We start from the raw sequence: 26,736 nt of genomic DNA, 5'->3' as shown, positions 1-26,736 counted from the left end.
CACTTCCGTTTTCGACTTTATTATATACAGGATGTCGCTGCTGCTGCCTCCAACTCATCATTTGGCTGTGTGAAAGGCACATAAATGTACTGTGTATTTGCCCATGAGTTCATGTAGCCTAGAAATTCATTCTGAGATTCTTAATGCTTTCCCCTAACAAAGCAAGCTCGGGAAGATCTTTAATTTACACAGAAGAAATTGCATTTTAGTGATGCACTGGTTAATTGGCTGGCATTCCATTGTAGGGATGTTACAAAAAAAATTACTAGCATAAAAATGGCTCACCTTTATTGTCAAAGAAGAGAAAAAAGAAGAAGTTACTTCTATGTTTCTTTCTGCATGTATCACTAAATTCTGCCTCCTGGAAAGAATATTTAATGGAAATCCAGTCAACATACTCATGGTAGTGTTGGTGAAACAGATAATAAATTCTTTGGTATTTTGGGTATGGATGCTGTTTGTTCTGAGATTGTTCCTCTTTAGTAAGCATCCTTGCAGAGTTCACACAACACTTACACAATGCTTCCCAGAGCTGATTCTCCCAAAGGAGTGGCCTGTTTTCCCTGAGCCAGCAGATGGTTTATCTGAGAGGTTCGTAGTTTGAATAAAGGGATTTCTCTAAGGGAGAAGTCATACATAGAAAACATCCAATGTTGCTGTGAAGTCTGAGATTATGATGGTTTCATGTGAGCCATTCTTGTGGTTTCCTACAGATTGTGAATTCTAAAACATCCTCTTTAAGTAGAATCCACCAGAATTAGCTTGATCTCTCTCTCCCTCCCTCCCTTCTTCCTCCCTCTCTGCTCTCTCTCTCTCTCTCTCTCTCTCTCTCTCTCTCTCTCTCTCTCTCTCGTGTGTGTGTGTGTGTGTGTGTGTGTGTGTGTGTGTGTGTGTGTGTGTGTGTGTGTGTGTGCATTGTGTGAGTGTGCATATGGTGGCTGGAGGTTGACATTGGGCATCTAGATTGCTTTCTATCTTACAGATGGAGACAGGGTCTTTCACTTGATCTCAGAGCTCATTGATTCCACTCGGCTGGCTACATAGATTGTTCCAGGGACTCCCTATCTCTGCCTCTAGCATGCTAGCACTATAGGTGAGCCACCATACACACCGTACTTTCATGTGGGTCCTGGGGATTTGAACTTTGGACCTCACTATTGCAAGGCTTTATCTACTGATGCATCTTTGTCAGAGAAGTTTTTGTGAGCTTTTTGAAGGTGTGAAAATGTTTTGGGATGAAAAGAAATAATCTGTTTCCTTCATTTTCCTTTACCACAGTCACTTAACCCTTTACTTGTTAAAATGAATGGTTGGTGTTTAAAATGAAGAGATGCCTCTAAGATTCTGTCTTTCCAGCAATTCCCCAGAAAGAATGTGTGTCTGAAAATACTCCTAATCGATAGGGTCTGGGAGTGTGGCGTGGTGGTAGAACCCCTTTGTAGCACATGTGAGGTGTGGGTTCAAACCAACACTGTAAAGAAAATACCAGTACCATGAGTTGGGACCATTCACGGATGGTGGCTGTTACAAGGTCCGTCTCTGGATATTTCTTTGTATTTCCCCATCTTTACCTCAAGTCTAAGATGTAAAAACTAATTTTAACTTAGGGTGAAGGAAATTGAGGCCAACACTGGTTCTGCTCTGCCTTTTCCTCCTCCAAAGACAAACTGACAAAGAAAAAGTGCCTGATCTATGGAGGAACCACAGCACCTTGAGTGTGTTCCTTTCACTGTTGTTCATTCAATAATCCTTGGGTGGGGACCTAGAGAAACATAAGTGACATTGGGCCCACACCACCTGGACTTTAAGGAGAAAGTGGATGTATAAGGCCGTTACATCATATCACGAGGAGTCCTATGAAGGAGATTTGGATTTTCTCACATTGTTCTGTGGTAAAAATACATCAGAAATGCCAACAATCAAAAACTACTTTTGACCTTTGGTATGACTAATGATGATAGCTAAGCTTTATAGAGACCAAATAAGTCCTTGGAAGAAATGAAAAGATCTTTCCAATATCTCAGTGAAGGAGTGTTATTGTAACTGTCATTTTTGTGCTAGGGTTGAATCCTGGGCCATGCATGCTAAGCACATGCTCTACCACTGGGCTACATGCCTGGATGAGCTAGTCTTGGCTATCATTTTCATTTTTGCACATGAGCAAGCAGTGAATGAAGAAATTGAGTGCTTTGGTCAGAAAGTCTGATCACAGAGCTGGTATCTAGTCTTTGAAAAGAATAGGCTGAGTAGCTGAACGGGGCTCAGCAGTTCAGAGCCCTGGCTCCTCTCAGAGAACCTGAGTTTGATTTCCCAGCACTCACAACTGTCCATAATTCCATTCCCCGGGGAATCTTGTGCCCTCTTCTGGCTTCTGGAGGCACCAGACACACATGCAGTGCACTTACATACACAGAGGAAAAGCACTCATATGCATAAAAAGTAAAATAAATACATCTTTGAAAAAAGGAATAGGCTACACACACACACACACACACACACACACACACACACACACACACACACACACACACGCTCCTAACTAGGGCTGTTCTTTGCACCAGCTGGTTGTTTTATTCATTTATATACTTGTATTTGGAGATAGCATCTTGTGTTGCCCAGTCTGGGATCAAACTTCTGGGATCAGTTGATCCTTCTACCTCAGCTTCTGAAGTAACTGAAGCAATAATTGTATCTTATTTGCAACTCTTTTATAGTCAATTGTGCATATGAGGTATTGTATCTATCCCTCCTCCCCCCCCCCCCCGCTTCATTTCTACTTTTCTTGACATTAGGAATCTTGTCTTATTTCTTGCAGGAGTTTTGAATTATTTAATAGATTCAAATATTTTGAAGTTCAGAGTGAAGGTGTCTTTGAGGACATATTATAATGCCATGGTAGCACTTTTGCTGGCACCTTCACAAAAAGTTAGCGATTTAACATGTCTGTAGAGTAGCTAGGTAAAATTGTTAATGTTTTTAATAGGGATGGGTTCAATGATTCATTTTGTACTTGCTTCATATGCCAATCCCTTCTCCCTCTCTCAATTATTCTTAATGATTGTGCCATTTCTTTCTATAATAAACACATCATGGGCTCATGTCCATTTTAAATTCCATGATTTTGGATTTTTCAAGATCTTTATTTTCACAGTTTATTGAGTGATTTTTTAATACATAAAAATAATTGTAGACTATGCAAAAGGGACAGAAATTAGTATCCAACTGCCCCTCTCTCTTCTGATTAAGATTTGGACTCTGTCATATTGTGTTGTATTCAGTAGTAAACACTTGGATTTAGAGTTTGTGCATTTAGAATAAAATTACTTCCCTCACATTCTATTGTATTTTGTATGAATATCTGAAGTGTTCTTTACACTTCTAATCTTATGCTGTTTGGTATCAACATATTTCCATATTGGGGGCTAGAGAGATGGCTCAGTGGTAAGAGCACTTATTATCTTCAGAGGATTTGGGTTTGGTTCCCAGAACCGACATGGCGGCTAACATGCGGATATGATGCCATCTTTTGACTTTCTGGAGCAGCTAAGCATACATGTAGTGCAGGCAAAAAACTTTCATACATAAAAAAATAACATCTTAAAATGAATAAATAAGAATAAATAAAAAAGTATTTTTATACTATGACAAAGCCAAGCTTATTAGTTAGTTGGGTTCGATGGTAGTTCCTTGTCTTTCGTTTCCAGACTTCTAATGCAGATTGTAGAGGAGGCTAGCTATGATTTGAATTTTGTAGAATGGAAGACACTTTGTTAGAAGAATGAGTGAGTCTCAATTCTCCATACAGGTTTTGTATCATGAAGTGAAGTTGCCAATGGTAAGCTGTACTTACAGACTGTCTAAAGATATTGTCAAGATGATACCTGTTCTTTGACTTTCTTTCCAGTCTTTCAACACCTTAGCAGCATTGGGATTTAATAAGTGATAAGGCCTTTTTGTACTTGTGACTGCAATTCACCGTCATCTAGCTATACCTAAGCACTGTTGTTATGTAGAGTGGGTAATTTTTCAATTACATTGATCCATATTTGAAAATCAATAATCTAGTGGATATTTTCATTCTTTTTACCAAAGTATCTACAGTTTCTTCATTTTTATTCTCATATTCTTGACTTCTGTGCCATTAGTGTTTGTGAGAACAATACCATTCTTATACCTGAATATCTATGACAATAGAACAGGGTTTCAGTTTGTCTTAAGTAGAAAACTATGTCTCTACTATTTTAATAGGTGTCTAACAAAAAATTCATTAAGTTGAATTAAGGTCAAGCAGGAAGGAGTTATGTCTATATTTGGATTAGAAGATTTTGCGACTGTCTCCAACTTCCTAATATGATTAGCCTTGGCTTTTCTGATTGAATGATTCATTTCCCATACTCCCGTGATCTCTTTAGAGAAAAATAGCAACTCTGTAGCACCTTTCTTCCCTATTATGTCAACAGCAAATCATAGTATTTGTTGTTTAAAAAAGTATGGAGAGCCTAATATTCATGTGTTATTTGTCTATGGCACAAGTTATAGAAGTAAGTCTTAACAGGTTTAAGAGAACATATAAGTTACAGCTTTACTAAGATCTTGTTACTCGAGATTCTGCATGAATTGACTTTGTATTTTGTGTGAACAATTTGGCTGTAGAAGGTGCTTAGCCTGTTTTGGATTTTTTTTGGCTCTCTCTCTCTCTCTCTCTCTCTCTCTCTCTCTCTCTCCCCGTGTGTGTGTTTGTGTGTGTGTGTATGTGTGTATGTATATTAATGCACACATGTGTGGTTGTAAATGAGGAGGCCAGAGATTGACATTGGGTGTCTTCCTCTATTGCTGAATGAGCTAGATTTGCTTTCTGGTAAGCCCCAGCAATCTCTTTTTCTCTGCCTTCCCAGAGCACAGTTGTAGGTGCATGCTACCATATCTGACTTTTATGTTGAGTGTTAGAGACATGAACTCAGGTCCCCATGCTTGTGAGGCAAACACTTCACTGAGTGAACTGTGTTTCCAGTTCCTGGTCATGGTATTTTAATGAACACCATGATAATGACATATATCTTGCCTGCCTAAATTATATAGTTACAACATACGCTCATTTCATTAAGACAGATCATAAAATAATATTTTTTCTCTGTTTCAGAAATCCTGGATTGAAGGAGTATTCTACAAGAGAGAATGTAACAAATTCATACCCAGCTCAAAAGACCCTCACAGGTACAATCTTAAATTACAGTCTTCCATTTTAGAAGTAATACTACTTTGAGTGCTGTTTGAAGATATTCAGCACTATCACTTATGTAGAGGGTTTAATGCCAGCTATGAAGTGAAGGTATTTGTTTGTTTGAAGTTGTTTGTTTCTGTCCTACATAAAAGCATGCCATGAGTACTGTAGAAAATCTACTAAGCTGTCAGTTACCTTAGACAGCCCCAGTGCCTATCACCAATATGTTCCTCTTAAATATCTGTTTAAAGAAATGAGCAGCTCAAAAGAGGGAAAACTTATGTATAATAACAGTACTTACTTGTCACACTGTGGTGGATTCCACTCCATGTGGCACTGCAGTTCTCCTTGGTAGCAGGACAGATGTCTTAGAGATATAAGGCTATATAACCCACCAAGTTAGGACAAATCATTTTTACTTCCTCCATATTGAATATTCAAAATGTTGTGACTATTCTTTATTCCAGCTAAAGTATTGGTGGGAAATGATGACTGTTGAGGACCCAATGTCAGGGACATTGCAGAGATCCAAAGGGGTCAGGAGATTTAACTGTGGTTTCTTCCTGAGGCTTTGTGTTTATGCAGATTGTAGGCAGCAGGGGTGAGTTAGAGAACTCCACATTCTGGACAACCCTATGGAAACTCTACTTGTTGAACAAAGTCCAGCTGGTAAGAAACAGGGGAAGAAAGGTCTACGGAAAATTCCTCAGGGTAATCAGGTCTATGAAGTTAAGTCCGGATGTCATTGCCCTGGTGGAAAATTGATAGGGAAATAGGAGAGAAATATTTTAATTAGGGTAGCCAGTCCATTTTAGATTCCCTTGAGCCATTGGCCTTACATTCGTTTAAAGTTTAGAAGTCATGAGTACATGCTTATGAAGGAAAGCATGGTAAGGTCCTTTGGCAAGGATTAAAATGGTGTTCTTTGCCTTTGTTAAACATTGACTAGTCCCACCCTCACTGAATTACCTATGGTTGGTAAGCCCTGTGATTGGAAATTCTCATTTTACCTGTTTACAAAGTGTTTATAGGATGCCAAGGTAACACTTTTTTTTTATTTTATATTTCCATTCATCTTTTATGGTGTCATGTGACATGAAACTCATTTCACTTCTTTAAATGGAAAGTCATCTTCAAAATCACCTTGGACCTCAGGAAAAGTGACAAAATACCAAGTGTTGTCAGTCCTAGGATGCAAGGAGAATGTTAAATCTGGAACAGTACTCAGTGTTAGGGCATGCATTTAGTGTGCACAGGACTCTGCCATCAAACCCCGCCCCCCCCGCATCTGAGAAAAGAACACCATTGGGCATATATTTATTCTAAGATAGGGTATCAGTATGCATCCTGGGCTGGCTTTAAATCCATCATTCTCCTGCATCAGTTTCCTGGGTACTGCAACTACAGATACTTGCCACTATGCCTGGCTCCACTGAACATAATTCTATGAAAGATTCAAGACTTCCTACATTTTTATGGAGAAAACTCAGTCTCTATGTTTTTGTGACTACAAAAATAATGTAACAGATGACTGTGGGCATTCTTTTTATATAGTCTATTTTCTTGGGTTCTACTAAGAGTCTCAAGAAAAACAGCTTTTATGTGTTTTTGTCATTATAATGGATAGGAAAATAGTAGTGTATTTGTTACTTCTTCATCCGTGTGACACAATAGCTGACAGAAGCTGTTAGGAAAGAGGGACTTGTTTTGAGTTTCAACTCCAGAAGGTCTCAGTACAACATGTTGGGTAGGACGCTTGGTCTCCTGTGTGTGGCAGGATCTTGTTTACATTGTTCAGACCAGAAAACAGAAACTGTGGTTGGAATGAGTGGTAAGTCATTACCTTCAAGGGCCTTCCAATAAATGAAATAGTTCTGCCAGTCAGGCCCCACCTCCTAAAGGCTGTACACCTTCAAACAGCACCACAAACTGTGCGGATGGAAATCAAACATGCAAAACATTAGCCTGGGTTAGGGGTGGGACCAGATTAAAACTGTAAAATTAGCATTTCACTATTCAATACCAATACAAATTTCTCCCTTCAATTAAATCTTTTTTAGCTCCTAATAAAGAAAGAAATCTAATTGGCTTGATTATAACTTCTTTTCCTTCTTTCTTTTAAGAAAAGACATACAGGTTGGAACAGGAAAAAGTGGTTAGAATGCCATGTTCTGAATAGCTTAGACTGATCATTTTTTTTTATGAACAGTGTCTTTATTTCTATTGCTTAATTACAGTTTTTAAAAACTACTTTACACTGACAATATCATCATTGATGACTAAATCCTGTAAATTCTTCTGAAAATTAAAAAGGAAAACTAATGAGGAAAATAATTATACTGATATTAAATCCTAAATCATTTTACAAATTCAATAAAATACTCATAAAAATCATCAAAGATTTTTCAAGGGAATTGAAAAATATCATATGGATATATGTGTTTAGAAAAGTAAAACAATTTTAATTCTTCCCTTCCTTCCTTCCTTCCTTCCTTTCTTCCTTCCTTCCTTCCTTCCTTCCTTCCTTCCTTCCTTCCTTTCTTCTCTCTCTCTCTCTCTCTCTCTCTCTCTCTCTCTCTCTCTCTCTCTTTCTCTTTCTTCCTTATGTTGATATTAGAGATCGAATACAGGACTTCACATACTCCCCAACCAAGAGAAGTAAAGCAGTATTTAAAAGAAGATTAAAACATAGAGAACCTGCCTTTGAGATGTCATGATGCATTACTAAGCAGCAGTGATGAGAACTGGGTCCAGAACTCTATGGCAGAGCTCAGCATGTGCAAGGCTTTGGATTCCATTCTTAGCACTGTGCCAAACAAATAAATCAAAGCAAATCAAACAAAACCAAACTAAACTAATCAAATCAACTAAAACAAACTAAACCAAACCAAACTAAGCCAATTAAACCAAACAAAGTCAAAGCAAGCCAGATTAAACTAACCAGACCAACTAAACCAACCAAACTAAACCAATAAAAACCAACCAAACTAACCAAACAAACAAATAAAAAAATACTCCAACAAAACAGTGTTATGAACACACACACACACACACACACACACACACACACACACACACAAAACTGAGGCAGTGTCTCTTGGAGCTCAGGATAGACTGGAACTCAGGATGTCACAGAGCATGACCTTGAACTGGAGTGTAGGAATTATAGGTGGGTGCCTCCACACCCAGTTTATGAGGGACTAGGGATAGAATCCAAGGCCTCTTTTGTGCTAGGCAAGCTGAGGGAGCTACATCATCGGTTCTGTTTTGTGACTTTAAAATATTTAAAAACTATGTTTTATTACTTGATTTCCTAGAGTACTGTTTAGCAATTCTAATAACAATGATAACAACAGTAATTATAATACGTACCTATGATGGTTAGCTTCCATCATCAGCTTGCCTGGATTAAGAATCACCTATTGAATTAATGAGATACACTTCTGGGTGTGTTTACAAGAGTTTTTCCAGAGCAGTTTAACTGAGGAGGACAGACCCACCCAGAACGTGGTTGGTACATTTCCAGTAGGCTGGTCCCAGAATGAATAAAAGGGGAAAGGATGAACAACAGTGTTTCTCTCTCTGGTGCCTGATTGCTGACACAGCGTGAGCAGCTAGCTGCCTCACACTCCCATCTTCATGACTTACCACCTTGATGGACTGTATCCCCTCAAACTGTGAGCCACAACAAGTCCTTCCTTCTTTTCTTAGATTGCTTTTATCAGATATTTTGTCACAGGGGTGAGAAAAGTAACTAGTGTATTTTTATTACATATATTGCAATGGGCCAGGTGGCAGGAACTACTTCAGATATATTAGTTAAGATAATCCTTTGTATCACCTTATGAGGGGTCATAAAGTGTTTGAAGTTATTTTTTAAGTGTGAGAGCTGCAGCTTAGAAGAATCACCTAATCAATGGTATTCAAATCTAGGTATTTTGGTTTCATAGTTCATGGTTTATTAATTTTATCATTGTTTCTGCAGTATAATTATACGTAGGAGATAATATGGGAAGTAAATGATACATGAATATTTAGCAAATTCCAATTTTCAGACTGTGGATAATGATATTTACTAGATAAGCATTAAGTTCTTACCACATGTATTGGTAAACTAACAATGATTTTATTTCTTTAACCCAGATGCACTCAAGGCTGCCAAGTCTGCCAGAATTTAGTCAGGTGAGACTTTTGTCAGATCAGCTTCTTTTCATTTTCAGGTAGCATGTCAAAAAGTGCTTGGGAGAGTTTCTTCAGATCTCCAGAGGTTTTTTTTTTTTTTTTTTTTTTTTTGAGGTTCTAGCAGGGGAGCTTAACTCCTTGTAAGTCTTAGATTGAGGGACAGTCTCCTTTATCCAGGAAGGTTGTCCTCTTCCATGGAACACAAAGCTTTGTGAAGAATACCAATGGAATAGTGAGGGGGACAGTGGACATCCTTGTAGTGGGCTGGATGGAGGAAACAGCTCTGTTGATTGAAGTGTGACGATGTTGTGTCAGACTACTCTGAGAAGTTGAATGGACCCAGGAGGTACCTGCCATTTCCTCTGAAAAGGATGGAGGTATAAAAGGAGTGTGTGTGTGTGTGTGTGTGTGTCTGTGTGGTCATTCTTTTCTTGCTTGCTTGAGCATGGTGCTGGACTCTAATAGAAGTCCTGAGTTCTGAGACATGCAAACATCTTGGGATATTCGACAAGAGCTTTTACCATCTAAAACATGTATGAAACACTACATTTTATTTTGCTATCACACTGTATTTGTATAAAATGTAGCTCTGTGCTTCGTATGCCATGTGGTATTTGAATATGAGTTGCACATGTTGTATTTGCATAAAATGGGCAAAACACCTACGCTGCACAATAAAGTAAACTTTGTAGTGCTGTATGAATTTTAACAGTGATGCACATTTTGAAGTATGTGTCAGCAAGTGGGTTTACCTTTCCTTTCCATCAGTGGAGCAAAATAAAACTTCCTTCATTTTGACCATATGCTAAAGTTTGTGAGTTTAAGCAGTATTAACTTTAACTTTTATATTACTTGATTTTTTTATTTTTTAAATATTGACACAGAGTCTTGCAGTCTTGTTAAATTGCCCAAGGTGGACGCCGATTTCTAACTCTCTGATCTCAGTCTCACTAGTAGCTGAAATTGTAGGTGGCTACCACTACACTTGCCTTACAGCCTTCCTTTTTAAAACAGCGTCTCTTGTAGCTTAGGCTATCCTTAAACTTGTCATGTGGCTAATCATAAGCTTGAACTTCTGATTCTCCCTTCTCCACCTTTGTAGTGCTGAAATTATTGGCATATACCACCATGCCTGATTTTTATGGTGCTGGAGATCAAACCCAGGGCTTCTTTCACACTGAGACAAACACGTTACCAAAGGAGCTATGTGTTTAGCAATGTATTTGCATCCTTATTGATAAATGTGCAGGTTTTCCTTAGTCATTTAAAATTATGAACTGAAAAACAATGAACAATTTGATGCATTTGTAATTTCGTTCCTATCTTGACTAATATTTACTATGTGGACTGATATGAGCGTATAATATTGTTTATAAATGAGTATACATATATTGTGATCCATGCTAAAGATTTCTTTCTTTGAAAGAGTGAACTTCACATGCTTTATTCTATACTACATCATTAAACATTTTGCATTATGAATCCCAATATACACACACATGCATATACATTATATGCATGCTTATTTACAGATTATATAATATATAGTACTCTATTAATAAAATAAAGAGTTCTAGAGTGAAGGGAAAGAATTGATGAAGAACTCTGAAGTGATTTATCAACAGAAAAGCTTTTGTTTCCCTCACTCTCAGCTACTTTTACTTAAGTAAGGTAGAGTCACATCTGATGACGCCCTGTGATCTAACTACTTTGGAGGCTGGGGCAGAAACATCATTTGGATACAGAACTTGGAGTTCAAGAGTAGCCTGAGCATCCTGGTAAGGTTCCATCTTTTCAAAAAGCCAAAAGAATAAATGAAACAACAGAAAACAGAGAGAGAAGATATAAAGCCCACTTACTTATGATCTTCTTTCATGACATGGCTGGCAGAGTGGATATCAGGGTTAAGAAGGCAAAGTAGGGACTGGTGAGATGGCTTACTGGGTAAAGGTGCTTACTCCAAGTCTGGTGGACTGAATGTGATTTTTTTTTTTCCTGAGACAGGGTTTCTCTGTATTGCTTTGGAATCTGTCCTGGAACTTGCTCTGTAGACGAGGCTGGCCTCGAACTCACAGAGATCTGCCTGCCACTGCCTCCCAAGTGCTGGGATTAAAGGCGTGCACCACCCACGCCCGGCCTGAATGCAAATTTTTAAGAGTTATTTATTACATGTCATCTATACACCAGTCTGAGGATTGGAAATATTGCACCAGTCTCCTATTCCGAGTCACTGTTTTTCTGCATTTAGGTGTTACTGTGGCCGACTGATTCAAGACCACCATGGGCTAGATCATGCTTGGAGCCTCTCAGCTGCTGAAGACAACGGAAATGAGCAGTGGTCTGTTGAGAAGCACACAGTGAAAAGCCCCACAGATACCTTTGGCACCATTAATTTCCAAGATGGAGAACATGTCTACCACTCCAAGGTCTGCAGATAACCCAAACTATTTCACTAGTTTTGAACAGAAGAGACCTTCCAAGTGTACTTCTTTTCTTTTCTTTTTTTTTTACTTTCAAAAATATTTATTCTTTTAAATTTCATTTTACATCCCAACCATAGTTTCTCCCTCTCACCCTCCTTCCTCCCTCTTTTGTCTCCCCTGCAGCCAACCCCACTTCTATTCCTCTAAGGAGAGAGAGTCATGTGGCATGGCTTTATTGCAAAGGGATCCATATTATTGATCCATTGTCAAATCTGGCTGGTATAAGGGGCATTGTCTGCATCTCAGGTGTAGGGCTAGGTCTAGATGGGTGAACAGGTGATGATCTAAGTAGGTTATAGCAGTGGGGACTGATCTGAGCTGTAGCTCCTGGGGCAGTTACAAGCTCCCTGCTTGTTCCCTGGGCATACACTGAGGGTGGCCAGATGGTACATCAGTATAGTCCATTATCATTTTATTGCTAGGTGGTTTCTGCATTGTGGGGTCCAGGTGAGAGTGTTATACCTTTCTTTTCAGTATGGTATCTCTAATAAGTTCTCAAAATTAGTTTTCTTTAATGACTTTAATACAGCTCTGTGCTCATATGGCCTTGGTTAACTTTATAAATTTATAGAGTAGCACCTTTTTAAATTTTAGGGTTATTTATCAGTCTGTTCCTTGTGGGTGGTGCCAGAGAGATGGTGCTGTTTATGTGGCCAACAAGGTGCCGAGTCTGCATTTTCAGGCAAAGTGGAGTCAAATAATGCTTGTAAAGTGGGAACTCTCAGGGCAAGGTGCAGACTGCAGCAAGGTGGTTTTGCACAATGTGCAGTGACTTTGGACAGGGCACAGCCTGATCTTAACAGCAGACAGGAAGAAACAGGGAATAGGGACAAGGGTCACACTATTCTTGCAGGGTGCACCCCCAGTGACCTCATTTCTTCCTGTTGGGCCCCACCTTCTACAGTTTCTACCATCTCCTGTTAATGCCACAGGCTGGTGAGTAGGCCTTTAGTATAATGCTTCTGGGGACATGGCAGACTCAAATGGTAGCATACACTGTTAACAGGTCAACTGTCCCTCAGGTGTATCTTCTGAGAGCAGTAATCGAGTTCTGTTTTCTTAGCACCTGATGTCCCAAGTGGAGCAGCCTCAGGAAAGCTGAGGGCCGGTCATGCTCTGGAGGTGACTGTCAGGAGACTCAATAAAGCAGCAGTGCAGTTCTAGAGAAATCTACACATACAGTTACCCATCCTCTTGCATTTAACTACACATTCTTATTTCTATTTCAGTTGGCAGAAAAATCCCCTCTCATTTTCTGATCCCTTTCTGAGCCTGATTCTTAGAGAGCCCTGTGTGCTATTTTTCCTTCAAGCTTGACACTCTTTTTGCTGTTTATTTGTTTGGGTTGGTTTGGTTTGGTTTGGTTTGGTTTTTCAAGACAGGGTTTCTCTGTGTAACAGCCCCAGCTGTCCTGAAACTTACTTTGTAGACCAGCCTGGCCTTGAACTCACATAAATCTGCCTGCTTCTGCCTCCCAAGTGCTGGGATTAAAGGTGTGTGCCACTACCACCTGGCTTGCTGTTTTTTTTTTAAGACATTTTTTATTTACTTGTTATTTATTTGTATGTGTGTGTCTGTAACACATGTGGTGGAGGCCAGAAGAGGCCATTGGAAGCCCTGGGGATAGAGTTACAGGTTGTTGTAAGCCACTTAATGTAGGTGCTAAGAGCTGACCTTGAGTCCTCTGGAAGAACAGCAAGTGTTCTTTATCACTTCCCTGCTCCATGTCTGTCTTATCTCATAGTTATTATTTGTTTGTTGCAGTACTGGGGATAGAACCCAGGACCTTCTATGTGCAAGCCAAGGACTCTACTATTGTACCATGATTCCAGATATTATTTTATTCATTATTATCCACCTTTATTGTGCATTCATTACTCATTGTGTGCCTATATTGTCCCTATGGCCCAAAAAGGATAGGGATTTTGTATTAACATTGCTTGGCATTTGGGGAGGGCAACAGGGAATTAATATACACTCCTCACAAAAGTGGAGGATACCAAGTGTACTTGTTCTTTGAGAGAATGAAAAAGATAACCCCTTCTGTCTCAGTGAGAGGACACAGGGCGCCATGAGGTAGGCATTCCGAAGTAGAGAACACAGGCTCATGTGTTAAGCTAAGATCTGAAGGTGAACAAGGTGGATGGGCCCAATGAGCCAGTCGCTTGGCTTGCACAAAGGTCAAAGAACAGCCAGGAAAATTGAAAATATAGCTAGACACATCTCCTGACAACTAGCTTGTTTTTTTTTTTTTTCTTTAAATTTGTTTTTATTTTATGTGTATGGATGTTTTGTCTGCATGCATGTCTGTGTACCACATGTCTGCCTGGCACCTAAGGAGGTGAGAAAAAGGCATCAGATCTCCTGGAACTGGAGTTACAGATGGTTGTAACTCTCCATCTGGGCCCTAGGAATGGAACCTTTATCCTCTGGAAGATCAGGCAGCTCAGCAACCACTGAGCCATCTCTTCAGCCCCAATAGCTCGCTGGTTTTAGACTCAGCTTTTAGCTGTCATTACAGCTTTTGTATCAGCGCATTTTACTACATGTCTCAGCAGAGGAGGACAGCCTGGGCTTCCTTATCCTTCAGGCTCATGTTGAGCTGCACCAAAGCTTGTCTTTTGTTTCCCTCTGCTGCAGTTTCCTTCCCAGAGTCCTCCCTGCCCCCTCCTCATTCTACAAAGGACCCGAGAGTCTGCCTATTAAGTTCAGTCTGGGGGAGTGAGTTGTTTACAAAGGAAATAGAAGAGTGGTGTTCAGTTGGCCTTTGGGTGGAGAAGCCAGTGCTAATGACTTAGTTCTTTGAAGATGTTTCTCCAAAGAGCAGTATCTTCTAGTATGGGGAAGGTTTAGAGTTGAAGACAGGCTCACCTGAGAGAAGAGTTGGGCCACTGGCAGGTGAATGGAACCCAGGTTCTACCTTTGCCCTCACCCACTGCTCTCAGCAACAAAACCATCTCCTGTACCCTGCTGCTGTAGTGTGCTGTAAAGCCTGACAGCTCAGTGGCATCTCTCATATGTGGATTTATGATTTTCTTTCTATGCTTCCTATTATATATGTGTTATGATAGCTGTACAGCACCAATGATCAGGAATTCCAATATTTTAGTTGTGAAATGAAGTGGTCCTAAATTAACAAGTTCAAAGATGAATAGGAAACTACTTTGTTGTCATCACTTTAGAGGCTATTGCAACAATTTATATCAGCTTGTATGTAGAGTTCCACCCATACTTTCTTTTGGCATAGATCTGTATGTAATTCATGGTTTTCTAGTGCCCGCCTTTCTTTTCATAACTGTGGCTTACTCCTTCTGTTGGTTGGGCTTCTGTCTGAGGAAGGCGAACTCACCTGACTGTGCAGAACTTAAGTGTCCTGTAGCCAGTCATACCTTGTAACATCAGACTCAGTGGCTCTCCCAGAGGTCAGTGTACTTATTTTCAAAAGAATTTTCTCAGAGGGATAGTGGTATGCAAAGAAATTATTGGTAGGTAAATTAATAACATACTATAGATGCTCATGCTCCTGAGCATGAGCATACAAATATATGAAAAGGATCAAGTAAATGCAAAGTCATGACATTTATGAAAAGCCATATTTCATCTCCTTTGTGAAGCTCTCTGCCAGTGGCTTTACTGATGAAGTGTTTTTGTCTCACCTCCAGCCTTCTTAATGAACCATGGAGACCAAACCTCCAAATAGAGGAAGCTACCTATAGTGATTAATAATTCCCAGAAGGAAGTTGGAGGGAGTTTGGAACCTCTAAAAGAAAATATTTCTGTTAGGTGAATTTACACTTTTGGAGAGGCCCTGAATACTTCCGGCTAGGCTGTGGCCACCCACAGGCTGTGTTCATTTTCTTTACTGACTTGCATGTTTCACTGTGTTCTCTTCATGGGTGTGTACTGTCCTTCCAGTACATTAGAACTTCTTGGGATACACAATCGGATCACCTGTTGCATTTAATGTTGAAAGAGTGGAATATGGAACTGCCAAAGCTTGTGATCTCTGTCCATGGGGGTATCCAGAACTTCAAGATGTCCTCTAACCTCAAAGAAACCTTCAGCCAGGGTCTGGTCAAAGCTGCAGAGACCACAGGAGCATGGATAATTACAGAAGGCATAAACTCAGGTAAAGCTCATGCCCGACCCCATCCCTCCATCTCTCCTTCCCCCATCTAACCATGAGTCAAACAGCCTGCTATCAAATCTCTACTCTGTAGCACTCACAGGAACTGTGGTGATGTTAGGGAGAAAGACAAACCAAACCAAACCAAACCAAAAACCCATTCCCCATACAGTGGTCTCTGAACCTCAAGCCTTTACATCAGAGTTAATCTGCAGGGTATTTTACTGGTCCATTGGAGAACACTAGAACACTCATGATGTCAAGCAGTGCATGGAACATTCCAGCCAGGTAAGAGTAGTGACTGTGTTAGAAATTGGTCAAGGAAGAGGAGAATTATTCAGGTCCTGGTCCAGTGGTAAGAGAAAGAGAGGTTAAGAGAGGAAAAAGACAGTCAAGAAGCTGGCATCCAATTTCCCTATACTAGGAGCCTACCTCAGGAATGACATTTTTCATGTCATATGATCATCGATTTGTCTGTGAGGGTCATTGTTTAGCTTGATCTGTGAGCTGTTATTTAACTTCTACTCTGGTTGTTTCATAGGTGTGTCCAAGCATGTTGGGGATGCCCTAAAAGCCCATTCCTCTAAGTGTTTGAGGAAAATCTGGACAGTTGGAATCCCTCCTTGGGGTGTGATTGAGAACCAGAGAGAACTGGTTGGAAGAGATGTGAGTAGACACACCTTTCACAACAAAGGGAAATGAAATGTTTCTGGACTGCCTGCTCTGTAATGTACTCAAATAGCTGATAAGACACCTCGAATGTAATAAATCCCAAACCAGCACCTGCCTGCCTATTACATCTGTCACCCTATCTCATAAAATACCAGTTCTGTCTTGCAACTGCCTAAACCAAAAACCCCTGGGTTAAGTTTAGAGTGACCTCTTTTGTGTTATGTCTCAAACCTGACCTGTCAGTAAACTCTCAGCTCTACCTTCAGAATATAACCAGAGTCTGACTTCTTTTTTTCCTCTGCTGACATTGAGGCAGATCCAAACAGCCATGCTCTGACACCCAAATGCTTATAAGAATCTTCCTTTCTCTCACTCTTGTGTTCTGTTGTAGTCTACCCTCAATGCAACAACAGAATAATTCTTATAAATAAACCATGATATTCTTTTTGTCAAATTCTTCAGGGGGGTCTATCCTTCAGCCAGTTGGTCTATCCTACAGCCAATGTATAGAGCCTTACTGTGTTTCACAAGGAGTATAAATCACACTGTAAAGTTGGCCCTTTCTACTTGTTTTCTTCGAGCTTATACTCTGCTTTGTTTCATTCATTCCCATGTTGATTCTTTGTGTGTGTGTAAGAGTATGTGTATAAGAATATGTGTGTGTCAGAATGTGTATGTATGTAAGAATGTGTGTGTGTGGTGTGGCGTGGTGTGGTGTGGTGTGTGCAGACAGATGTATGTAGAATTGTGTGGAAGCCAGAACACATCCTTGGTATTGTTTCTCCGGTGCCCTATATCCTCCATTGCCTTTCTTTTGAGACAGGGTCTCTCACTGGCCTCACTGAGTAGGCTAGGCTGGCCAGTCAGTGAACCCCAGGGATCTGCAAATTCTGTCTCCCTAGTGCAGAAGATGCAAACATGTACACATATACCACCATGCTTGGCTTTTGTGCCACCTCTCCCAGCCCTACCTTTTAAAAAATGTGCATTCTGGGTAGTGAATTCAGGTCCTCATAGGTTCTTTGTCACCTGAACTATCTCCCCAGACCTGTGTCTGTTTCTATCTTTGTCTTTTGAAAGGGAATTGACTGCCTAAACTTATTTATAAAGTACATGTGTTTTTGTCGTTAAAAATATAATGCATTAAAAAGACATAAGGAGATAATTATTGACAGCATTTGGTATATCATTTTAGAATTTGGTTACATATTTGCATATATGTAGAATTAAAATGCTCATTGTATGTATGGTGTATGAGTCTGTACACGTGCGGACATGTGCATTTGCTCATGGGTATGTATGTGGAGGTCATAGGTCAACAATAAATACTTTCTATTGTTCTTCACCTTTATTTTTGAGAGTCACTTGCTGAACTCAGAACTTGTTGTTTGGCTAGGCTGGCTGTTCATTAAGCTCTCAGAATTTACCCATCTGTCCCCACAGTGCTAGTGTTGAAGATGTATATCACCCTGCCTGGTTTTTGATGTGGGTACTGGGGATCTGAACATAGGTCCCCACCCTTGTGCAGCAAGTCCATTACCATGTGAGTCATTGCCACAGTCCCAAAATGTCTATTCTTAAAAAGTCGTGCCAGGATCTCACACTATGAATCTGATATTTGTTGTTTGATTATTTAACAGTTATTTCATGTCAGTTACTGTAGGCTGGTCTTGGTTTATCTTGACTTTTATTTTGGAAAACCCACATTAAAAAATGTTGAGTCTCAAACCATGAATTCTTGTGTACCACTTCTCAGCTTTGACGGGTATTAATTTGTTGTCCAATGTTGTTTCATTTATTCTTTTACCTATTTCCAAATAGTGGTGTTCATTATTTTGAATCATATTCCAGATATCAAATACTTCAAAATAAGTATTTAAAAATTTCCCCTTTTTAATCAACTCACAAAGTAGTAGGTTTCCTCTCCTCTTTCTATTCTCCTTCCTTAATTCCAGGTTAACCCTTTCACCCCAGAATCCCCCCCCTCTACTTTCATATCACATGTGTTCATGTATCCATCCCCTGCTACACCTTGCTCACCTCATGTCCATTTTCTTGGTTCCTTGCCTGTATAGAGTTTCACTCCAGATTAAACAAAGAAACCCCCCCAAATTGAATCAATATACAAATAAAAGCCAGAGTTGAACATCTTTTATTTTTATGCTTTCTCTTACAATGCTTAAAGTTGATATATTTGCTTTTATGACCTTGTACATACTTATCAGATTCCCTGCTTTTAGTAGTATGTCATATAATATCCATGGTCTTATAGAAAATTAATGACAAAGCCTGTCTTAAAACAGGGTTTGTTTTTGCTCAAACTCCTTCTAAATATAGTATGATCACATGCAGAAAGTGTTGCTGGAGTTTCTTTCCCGGCAGGTCCCACAACCACTTTAACCCCAAATAAACACAGGGACACTATATTAACTAAAAACTGTTGGCTGATGGCTAAGGCTTCTTACTAGCTAGCTCTGTCTTAATAATTAACCCATTTCTATTAATCTAAGTATTTTCATGTGGTCTTGACTTACCGGAGAATGTCTGGACCTGTTTCTCCTTTGGTGGCTCTATGGAGGCCCTCTGCCTTCCTTTCCCAGAATTCTCCTCATCTCCTAATCCCACCTATCTTCCTGCCTCTATTGGCCGAGCAGTGTTTTATTTATCAACCAATAAGAGAAACATATATAGAGAAGGACATCCCATATAGAAATAGACCATTAATATGTGATCTGAGTACTATTTATAAAATATTACTACTACTACCAACACACACACACACACACACACACACACACACACACACACACACACACACCCTAAACAGCTCTATTGTTTCCCATGGCTCTGTGAATGTGACATTTAACTTCAATGATTTGTGTCTCTGGTTTGTTAACTAAAACACACAGGTAACCACAACAACTTAATTCTTTAGTTAGCATAAGTACAGCAAATAATTCTTCAGTTTTTTCATACTAAGAGCTATTTAAGTGCTTAGGACTTGTTATTTATAACTGAAATTTTATGTGTTTGAACATGGACTTAGTGTCAACATTTCAATAAACAACATTATTTTCAGCCTTAAAAAACTCACAAAAATTTGAGTTTAGGATCTGCAAATGAAAAAGAACATGCAGTGTTTGTCTTTCTAGGTCTGGGTTACGTCAGTTAGTATAATTGTTTTTCTATCCATCTATTTCCCCACAAATTTCATTTTTATTCATAGGTGAATAAAAGTCCATTATGTACACACATGGCAGTTTTATTATTCTTTTATCGATTGATGGCTAGTAGGCTGAATCCATTTTCTAGATATTGCGACTAGAGCAGCAATGCGTGTAGATGTGTAGGTACCTGTGTGATAAGAATCCTTTGGGCATATGTCCAGAAGTTGTATTGTTGGATTATATGGCAGTTCTATTTTTAAAGAAAGTTTTTTGAACAACTTCCACATTGATTACCATAGTGACTACCCTTGTTACATTCACACTAGAAGTGAAAAAGGATTCCTCTTCCCCATATATTTTCTAGCATTTGTAGTTACTTATTTTCTTGATGATAGCCATTCTAAATGAAGTGAGGTGGAATCTCAAAGCAGTTTTCGTCTGCATTGCTCTGATGGCTAAGGCTATTGAGCACTTTAAAAATATTTATGTTAGTCAGTACTTCTTTTTAAAATTCCTTGTTCAGTTCCTCACTCATATTGGATTGGGTTGTTTGGTTTTTGATGTTTAGTTTGCTGAATTCTTTCCATATTCCAGATATTAATCCTCAATAGGATGTGTAAGTGGTAAAAGTTTTGTCCCATTTTGTATTCTGCCTCCTCATTTGATTAATAGTCTTCTTTGTTGCATAGAAACCTCTAAATTTCATGAAGTCCCACTTGTCAATCATTGGTCCTTTTCCCCGAGTGGCTGGAGATCTAGGCAGAAAGCCTTCCTCTTACCTTATCCTAAAGTGTTCTTCCTATATTTTTTATTCTAGTAGCTTATTTATTCTAGAGTTTCAGGACTTATATTAACATATTTCTAAGATATACAGGCAATTTAAGAAAATATCATTACAACACTATTAACAAGCCCAAAAATGAACAGTAATTCATAAGTAACCTTGGCTTTCTAATGTTATCAAGTTTTTCATTGTTTCATAGTTTAAAAATTTTGATTAGTCTATATTCATTGTACAAAGTAATGGACTTCATTATGACATCTTCACAATGCAAGTAATGTATTTAGCTTATATCTGTCCTCCTTTACCCTCTTGTCCTCTGTTCCTCTTACCATACTTTCTCTGCCTAAACAGTCTTCTACTTTAATGACTTTAAAATCTAAATTCAATATAGTTTAAAAATTTTTTGATTTTATTAACCAACAATGTTTCATATATTGTGAGAGACCAGTACATCTTCTGATTTTTAATTTTCCTCTTTGACCTACTAATAATTCATTCTTTGCCCCTCCAATTTGTTGAAGAAATTGAGCCATTTGCCACAAAGAGTTTCCCACAGTTTGGATTTTCCAGATTTAACCTATTGAAGCAGGCCTAGCATGTTTTTTGTCTCATCTTTCTTGTTGATTGCTAGTTTCATCTACAAGTGTGATCACATTCAGATTTTTTTTGGGTGCAAATTTATGCCTTAGAGGAGTTGTAACTCTTTTATGTAATATTTGACATCTACCATTTTATGAATTTTGGCAATCATTCCTAGATTCATATTTCAACAGTGTTATGTCCTAGGTTATTGCTGTGATAAAGACTATGACTAAAAGCAACTTAGGGAGGAAATGCTATATTTGGCTTACAGGTTACAGTCCACCATCAGACAGGAACTAAAGCAGAGACCATGGAGGAATGCTGCATACTGGCTTGCTCCTTTTGCTCAGTTTGCTTTCTTATACACCACAGGACCATTTGCCCAGGGATGGTACCACACACAGTTGGATGAGCTCTTTTACATCAATTATCAAATTTAAAAAATCAATCTGATGGAGGCATTTTTCAACTGAAGCCTCCTCTTCTCAGATCACTCTTTCTTGTGTCAAGTTGACAAAAAAACTAACCAACATAGGTTAGGATTGATATTTAATTGTAGCAATATTTGTACACTTATTAGCTTAGACACTCTGTAAAGAGAAACGTTTTCATTAACATCTGTTTAATCTCATGGTACGTGAGAATACAGGAAGGACAGAATAATACCTGATACTTTATTTGGAAGTTTTCAGAGCCTTGAGATGTTCACCTATCATTCTTCAAAGGTGAAAGATGACTTTTTGTTTTAAGCTCATGAATTTTAAGCTGTTTGATGTGTTCCAATCTATTCATCCCGATTCTTGTTTAAAATGTATCATTTTTGTCAAGCAGAGCCTTTCTGTGTCCTGAGTATTTTAAAAACATTCTATCTGCTCTCATGACTTTTTTTTTTTGCTTTTTTAATATGATTGTATATGTTTTTTTTTCTCTCTAGCAAAATATTTTGTGGTTTTAGTGAGGCTTCAATTTGTGGGTTATGACTTTTCATGGCTAATAGTATTCTGTTTTACTGTAATTGAGCCAATTATCCTTGTGATTGTCCAGTTAGGTGGTTTCCTGTTTCTCAAAATTTCAGCCAATAATATTAATATTGTATTAAGATACACATCTTTGGTACTAGATTGGTTGTTTCCCTAGGAATCACTGGGGCCAGTTGTTGTATACAATGACACACTGGTTTCTAGAGAGTGGTGAAATTTTATATTTTTACCAATAATGTTTAATAGAGTTCATTTTTATGTACTCCTCCATCACCATTTTGATAGACAGGGAACAATAGCTAATTCTTCTGAATTGCATACATTCTCTGATTGTTTATGAGGTTTAGTATCTCTGTACATTTTTTGTGCACTATCATAATTCAGCCCTGCAACATTATTGTCAGCATTTAGCATTTCTCCCAGTTTTTATTTTGTATTATTTATCATCACTTTCTACAAATATAAAACATGTAGTAAGCCTACCAGTGACTTTGGTTTTGGTTTCTGGCCTCAGCATTATGCTGTGGGGTTATAAAGTTATCCATAATATTATAGTCCAAAGTCTGTTATTTCTTTGAAGTCTCACAAAAACCTTATGGCATTGGAATGATCATTATCCTTACTTATACACGAGAAAAAGGGAGACAGAAATTACTCAGAGTTAAAATTAGCCTGAGATTACACTTGGAAATAAGTGGAGCAGTTTCAGGGAGAGTCCATAAATGTAAAAAGACCCTGAAGCCACGCTGCTTTTTGTTATCCTTTATTTCATTTGGAATATGTGAAAAATAGTGACAAAATGTTTTTCTGAGGTATATTAGAATAATATTTTGGATCGTGGTGTAGTCTATGGACTGATGATTCCCATCCCTGAACTGTCTTTTAATGGTCAGAAACAAGGTAAGTACCAAAGAGGAATTAGTATTTAGAACCATTTTAGTAATACGACTACCATGACATCTAAGCCCATGATCCAGTGCTTATCCTGTTGAATAGGGTAGGGTATGTGTGGGTATTGTTCAACTTGTCTTTTTCACACATACTGTAAAGTGCATATTGATGTAGAACCTTATCTGACCGATAAGAAATGGGAAATTTTAAAACAAGATAAGCTTGCTGAGAAATACAGTCCTGGACAGTGAGTAATACTTTTAATCTAGATAGATGCTCTGTTAGCATACAGGGACAAGGTTTAGAATCAGTGAAGTCTGGAGAAGGACTTTGAGCTCTGATGCCCTCTTGTCCTTGTGTTTCTCAGGTGGTGTGCATGTACCAGACTCTGAATAACAACCCCCTCAGCAAGCTCACCACACTCAACTGCATGCACTCTCACTTCATCCTGTGTGATGATGGCACTGTGGGCAAGTATGGCAATGAGGTGAAGCTCAGGCGGAACCTGGAGAAGCATCTCTCGATGCAGAAGATACACAGCTGTAAGTTCTATCAGGGCTCAGCATCTGGCCAGAGGCTTCCTAGGGAACAAGGTGCTTCCCTTGCCATCTGCTCAGGGTGGACAGATCTAAGTGGGTCCCTACCTCAGAGCATCCAGAGTGTCCAGTTAACACATGGGAGCCAAAAGAAAGAAGAAAGCAGGGTGTCGGTTGATAAAGAATTGTTGGTGACAATAGCACAGAGGAAGAAGTCTTTGGGGGGCAGGGTAGTCAGAGAAGCTTTCATCCTGAATGAAACTTTAGCAAGGCCTCTAAGAGAATGTAGGGCCAGACAGAGCTAGAGGGAAGTTTCTATGTGTGAATGGAAATAGCTAGAGAGAAATAAAGAGATGAACTTGAGAGGAATATCCATCTAAACTCTGATTGTCAAGGAAGACATAAATTTCATGTGTGTGGACCCAATGACTATTGGCAGGGAAGGGGTTAAAATCAGAAATAAGGGTACAGGTTAAAACCTGCAGAAATAAGGGTATGTAAGGTTGTGCTGTGCCCACACTAGTGCTGTAAGCATGCCATTTTTGGCAGGAGAATACAGGTAGCAGATTGTGGGTAATCCTTTGGCATTATAATTGTGTGGTAGGGTGCTTGTCTAGTATGTGCGAGGAGTCAGCACTGCAAAGAGCCATCCTCACTTCCGCATCAGCAACAGCAACAACAAATGGCCGTTTGGTGTTATTTTCGGAACAGGAGTTCTAGGCAGGCTGGCTAGACAACTCTTAGAGAAAGGGGAGGGCTGAGTGCTTTTTGGAGAAATGGAGGCCTTTTACTCCGGCATCTCCAAATGGGCCCTGAGTTGTACTGAACCAAGTCTTCCAAAAGATATCTGTACTTTTCTTTCTTTTTCTTTTTTTTTTTTTTTCTTTTTTTTTTTTTTGTTGAGACAGGGTTTCTCTGTGGCTTCGGAGGCTGCCCTGGAACCAGCTCTTGTAGACCAGGCTGGTCTCGAACTCACAGAGATCCACCTGCCTCTGCCTCCCTCGTGCTGGGATTAAAGGCATGCGCCACCAACGCCCGACTATATTTGTACCTTTCAAGGGACTCAAGTTCTTTGCATCCTTTGAGTGGTGGCTAGAAAAGTAAGTCTTTTTAGTTTTTGTTCTTGTTCCTTTGAGGCAGCAGTAAGTGTGGCATTAGGGACAATTCTTTGCTGTCTGTGAGCTTGGGCAATGGGGTCAATACTTGCTAAGCTTTTAAACTTCATAAGTGTAAGGATTTGTCTACCCCTAACTTTTGTTGTTAAAACTTTGAAAAAATGTGTTCAATATTGCCTTAGTTACCCGCCCACCCCACCCCCCTGCCACCGCCCCCTGCCCTCCACCACTTCTGTGATGAAATACTCTGACAGCACTAACTTCAGGAGGGAAGAGTTTGTTCTGGCTCTCAGTTCAAGGGTATGGTCCATCATGGTGGGGTAGTCAAGGCAACAGAAGCTTAAAGAGACTGGTTACATCACATTCACAATCAGGAAGCAGACAAAAACGAATGCATGTTAGCGTTCAGCTTGCTTTCTTCATTTTATATAGTCCAGGATGCTTTTCCCAGAGAATAGCCCTGTTCACATTCAAGATGGGTCTTCCCACATCTATAAGTGCAACCAGGATAATCTCCCACAGGCATGCCTAGAGGACTGTCTCCCAGGGGATTCTAGACTCTTTCTAGTTGACAGCTAGCACTGACCATGATAGATGTGGTTAAAAGTGTTGGGTGCACAGTGTATCCTTAATAAATGTCTGTTGCTTTGTTCCCTTCTCCCTCTTGGTATGGCTCTATGGAAGTTCTTATGTATTGATGCCTGATTGTCATACCTGATGTGTCCACGGAGGATCACATATTCATATTTACCATTTGTATAGCTACTTTGACAGAATGAAAATATGTAACTACTGATTGCTTATTTCTAGAAAATAACCAAAGCGTCTTTGAAGTTGCTGGCTGGCATTTCATATTAGCAAAAAGGACTTATAAAAATCAAATAATAAATGAAATATGGCTCCTATTAGAGTTGCTGAAAGAATCCGGGCCTCAGTAATTGGCCATTGAAAGGGGTCAATGGCAGTTGTTTTGTCAGCCATTGTCCTGTCAGGATAGGAAGCATAGGTCCCAAGGCCCCTCTTTCTCCTGGTAATTTCAGTGTAGTCTCCACAGTATTGTTTCTCAAGGTGACTGTTTCAGGAACCATTAACTTTGAGAACTATGGTCTTCTTGATACTTACTGGCAGACAGTAGCCTGTAGTTCTCTAATGAGGCTTCTCTGCATTAGAGTTTTTAATTCTTAACAAAAAATATTTTTTAATCTGATACACAAGAGAAAAGTTGTAGCATGTCACCAGGTGCCATGAGTGTATTTTATTCTGCTCAAATCAGGTTAAACTTTGCTCTTGCTTCTTTATGAGGAACACATTCAAAATCCTCTTAGAACTGGACAGTTGCTCAAGGTTGAATATAAAATATTGTTCACTAGTTTTCCTTCCTTTGAAATGTAAAATCAAATCTATAGTTTAAAAGCAACATGTTAAAATTTAAATCAATAAGATGATTAAAGTCATGCTGAGCATGGCAGTTCATACTTGCAATATAGCACTCAAGAGGTTAAAACAAATGGATTGTGAGTTTAAGGCCAACTGCAGCTACATAGCTACAACTTGTTTCAAAATACCAAAAATGTTTTAATGTTAATTGTTTATTTATATTCTCTCAGATTTCAATTCACTTATAGAAAAATATCTGTATACATATATAAATTCATAGTTATAACAGGGCTTTGAAGAATGGCTCAGTAGTTGCTAAAGCTTTTCTTTTTTTAATATTTTATTTATTTTTTATGTATACAGCATTCTGCTTCCATGTATATCTGCACACCAGAAAAGAGCATCAGATCTCATAAGGGATGGTTGTGAGCCACCATGTGGTTGCTGGGAATTGAACTCAGGACCTCTGGAAGAGCAGTTGGTGGTGCTCTTAACCTCTGAGCTATCTCTCCAGCCTGCTAAAGCTTTTCTTGACTCCTTGCTTTGATAAGATAATATATAATCATGTTACAATAAATCTTTCCGCCAAAAGCCATTGAGCCCCACCGCCACATGTGCGC

At 39.1% G+C, this 26,736-nt stretch overlaps 1 protein-coding gene across 1 annotated transcript in view; it reads left to right on the top strand.

Annotated features, from left to right (window-relative positions):
* Trpm6 (transient receptor potential cation channel subfamily M member 6) overlaps nucleotides 1-26,736 on the top strand; it is a 158,146-nt gene that overhangs the window by 37,374 nt on the left and 94,036 nt on the right. Inside the window, exons 2-7 of the mRNA XM_027406549.2 lie at nucleotides 5,141-5,214; nucleotides 9,365-9,403; nucleotides 11,652-11,829; nucleotides 15,802-16,015; nucleotides 16,554-16,678; nucleotides 23,456-23,630. Coding sequence (XP_027262350.1) covers nucleotides 5,141-5,214; nucleotides 9,365-9,403; nucleotides 11,652-11,829; nucleotides 15,802-16,015; nucleotides 16,554-16,678; nucleotides 23,456-23,630 — 805 coding nt within the window. The remainder of the gene's footprint in view (nucleotides 1-5,140; nucleotides 5,215-9,364; nucleotides 9,404-11,651; nucleotides 11,830-15,801; nucleotides 16,016-16,553; nucleotides 16,679-23,455; nucleotides 23,631-26,736) is intronic.

Source organism: Cricetulus griseus, chromosome 3, assembly GCF_003668045.3.
Source record: "Cricetulus griseus strain 17A/GY chromosome 3, alternate assembly CriGri-PICRH-1.0, whole genome shotgun sequence".
NCBI classification, from domain to species: domain Eukaryota; kingdom Metazoa; phylum Chordata; class Mammalia; order Rodentia; family Cricetidae; genus Cricetulus; species Cricetulus griseus.
This window is presented reverse-complemented; position numbering and strand designations above follow the sequence as displayed.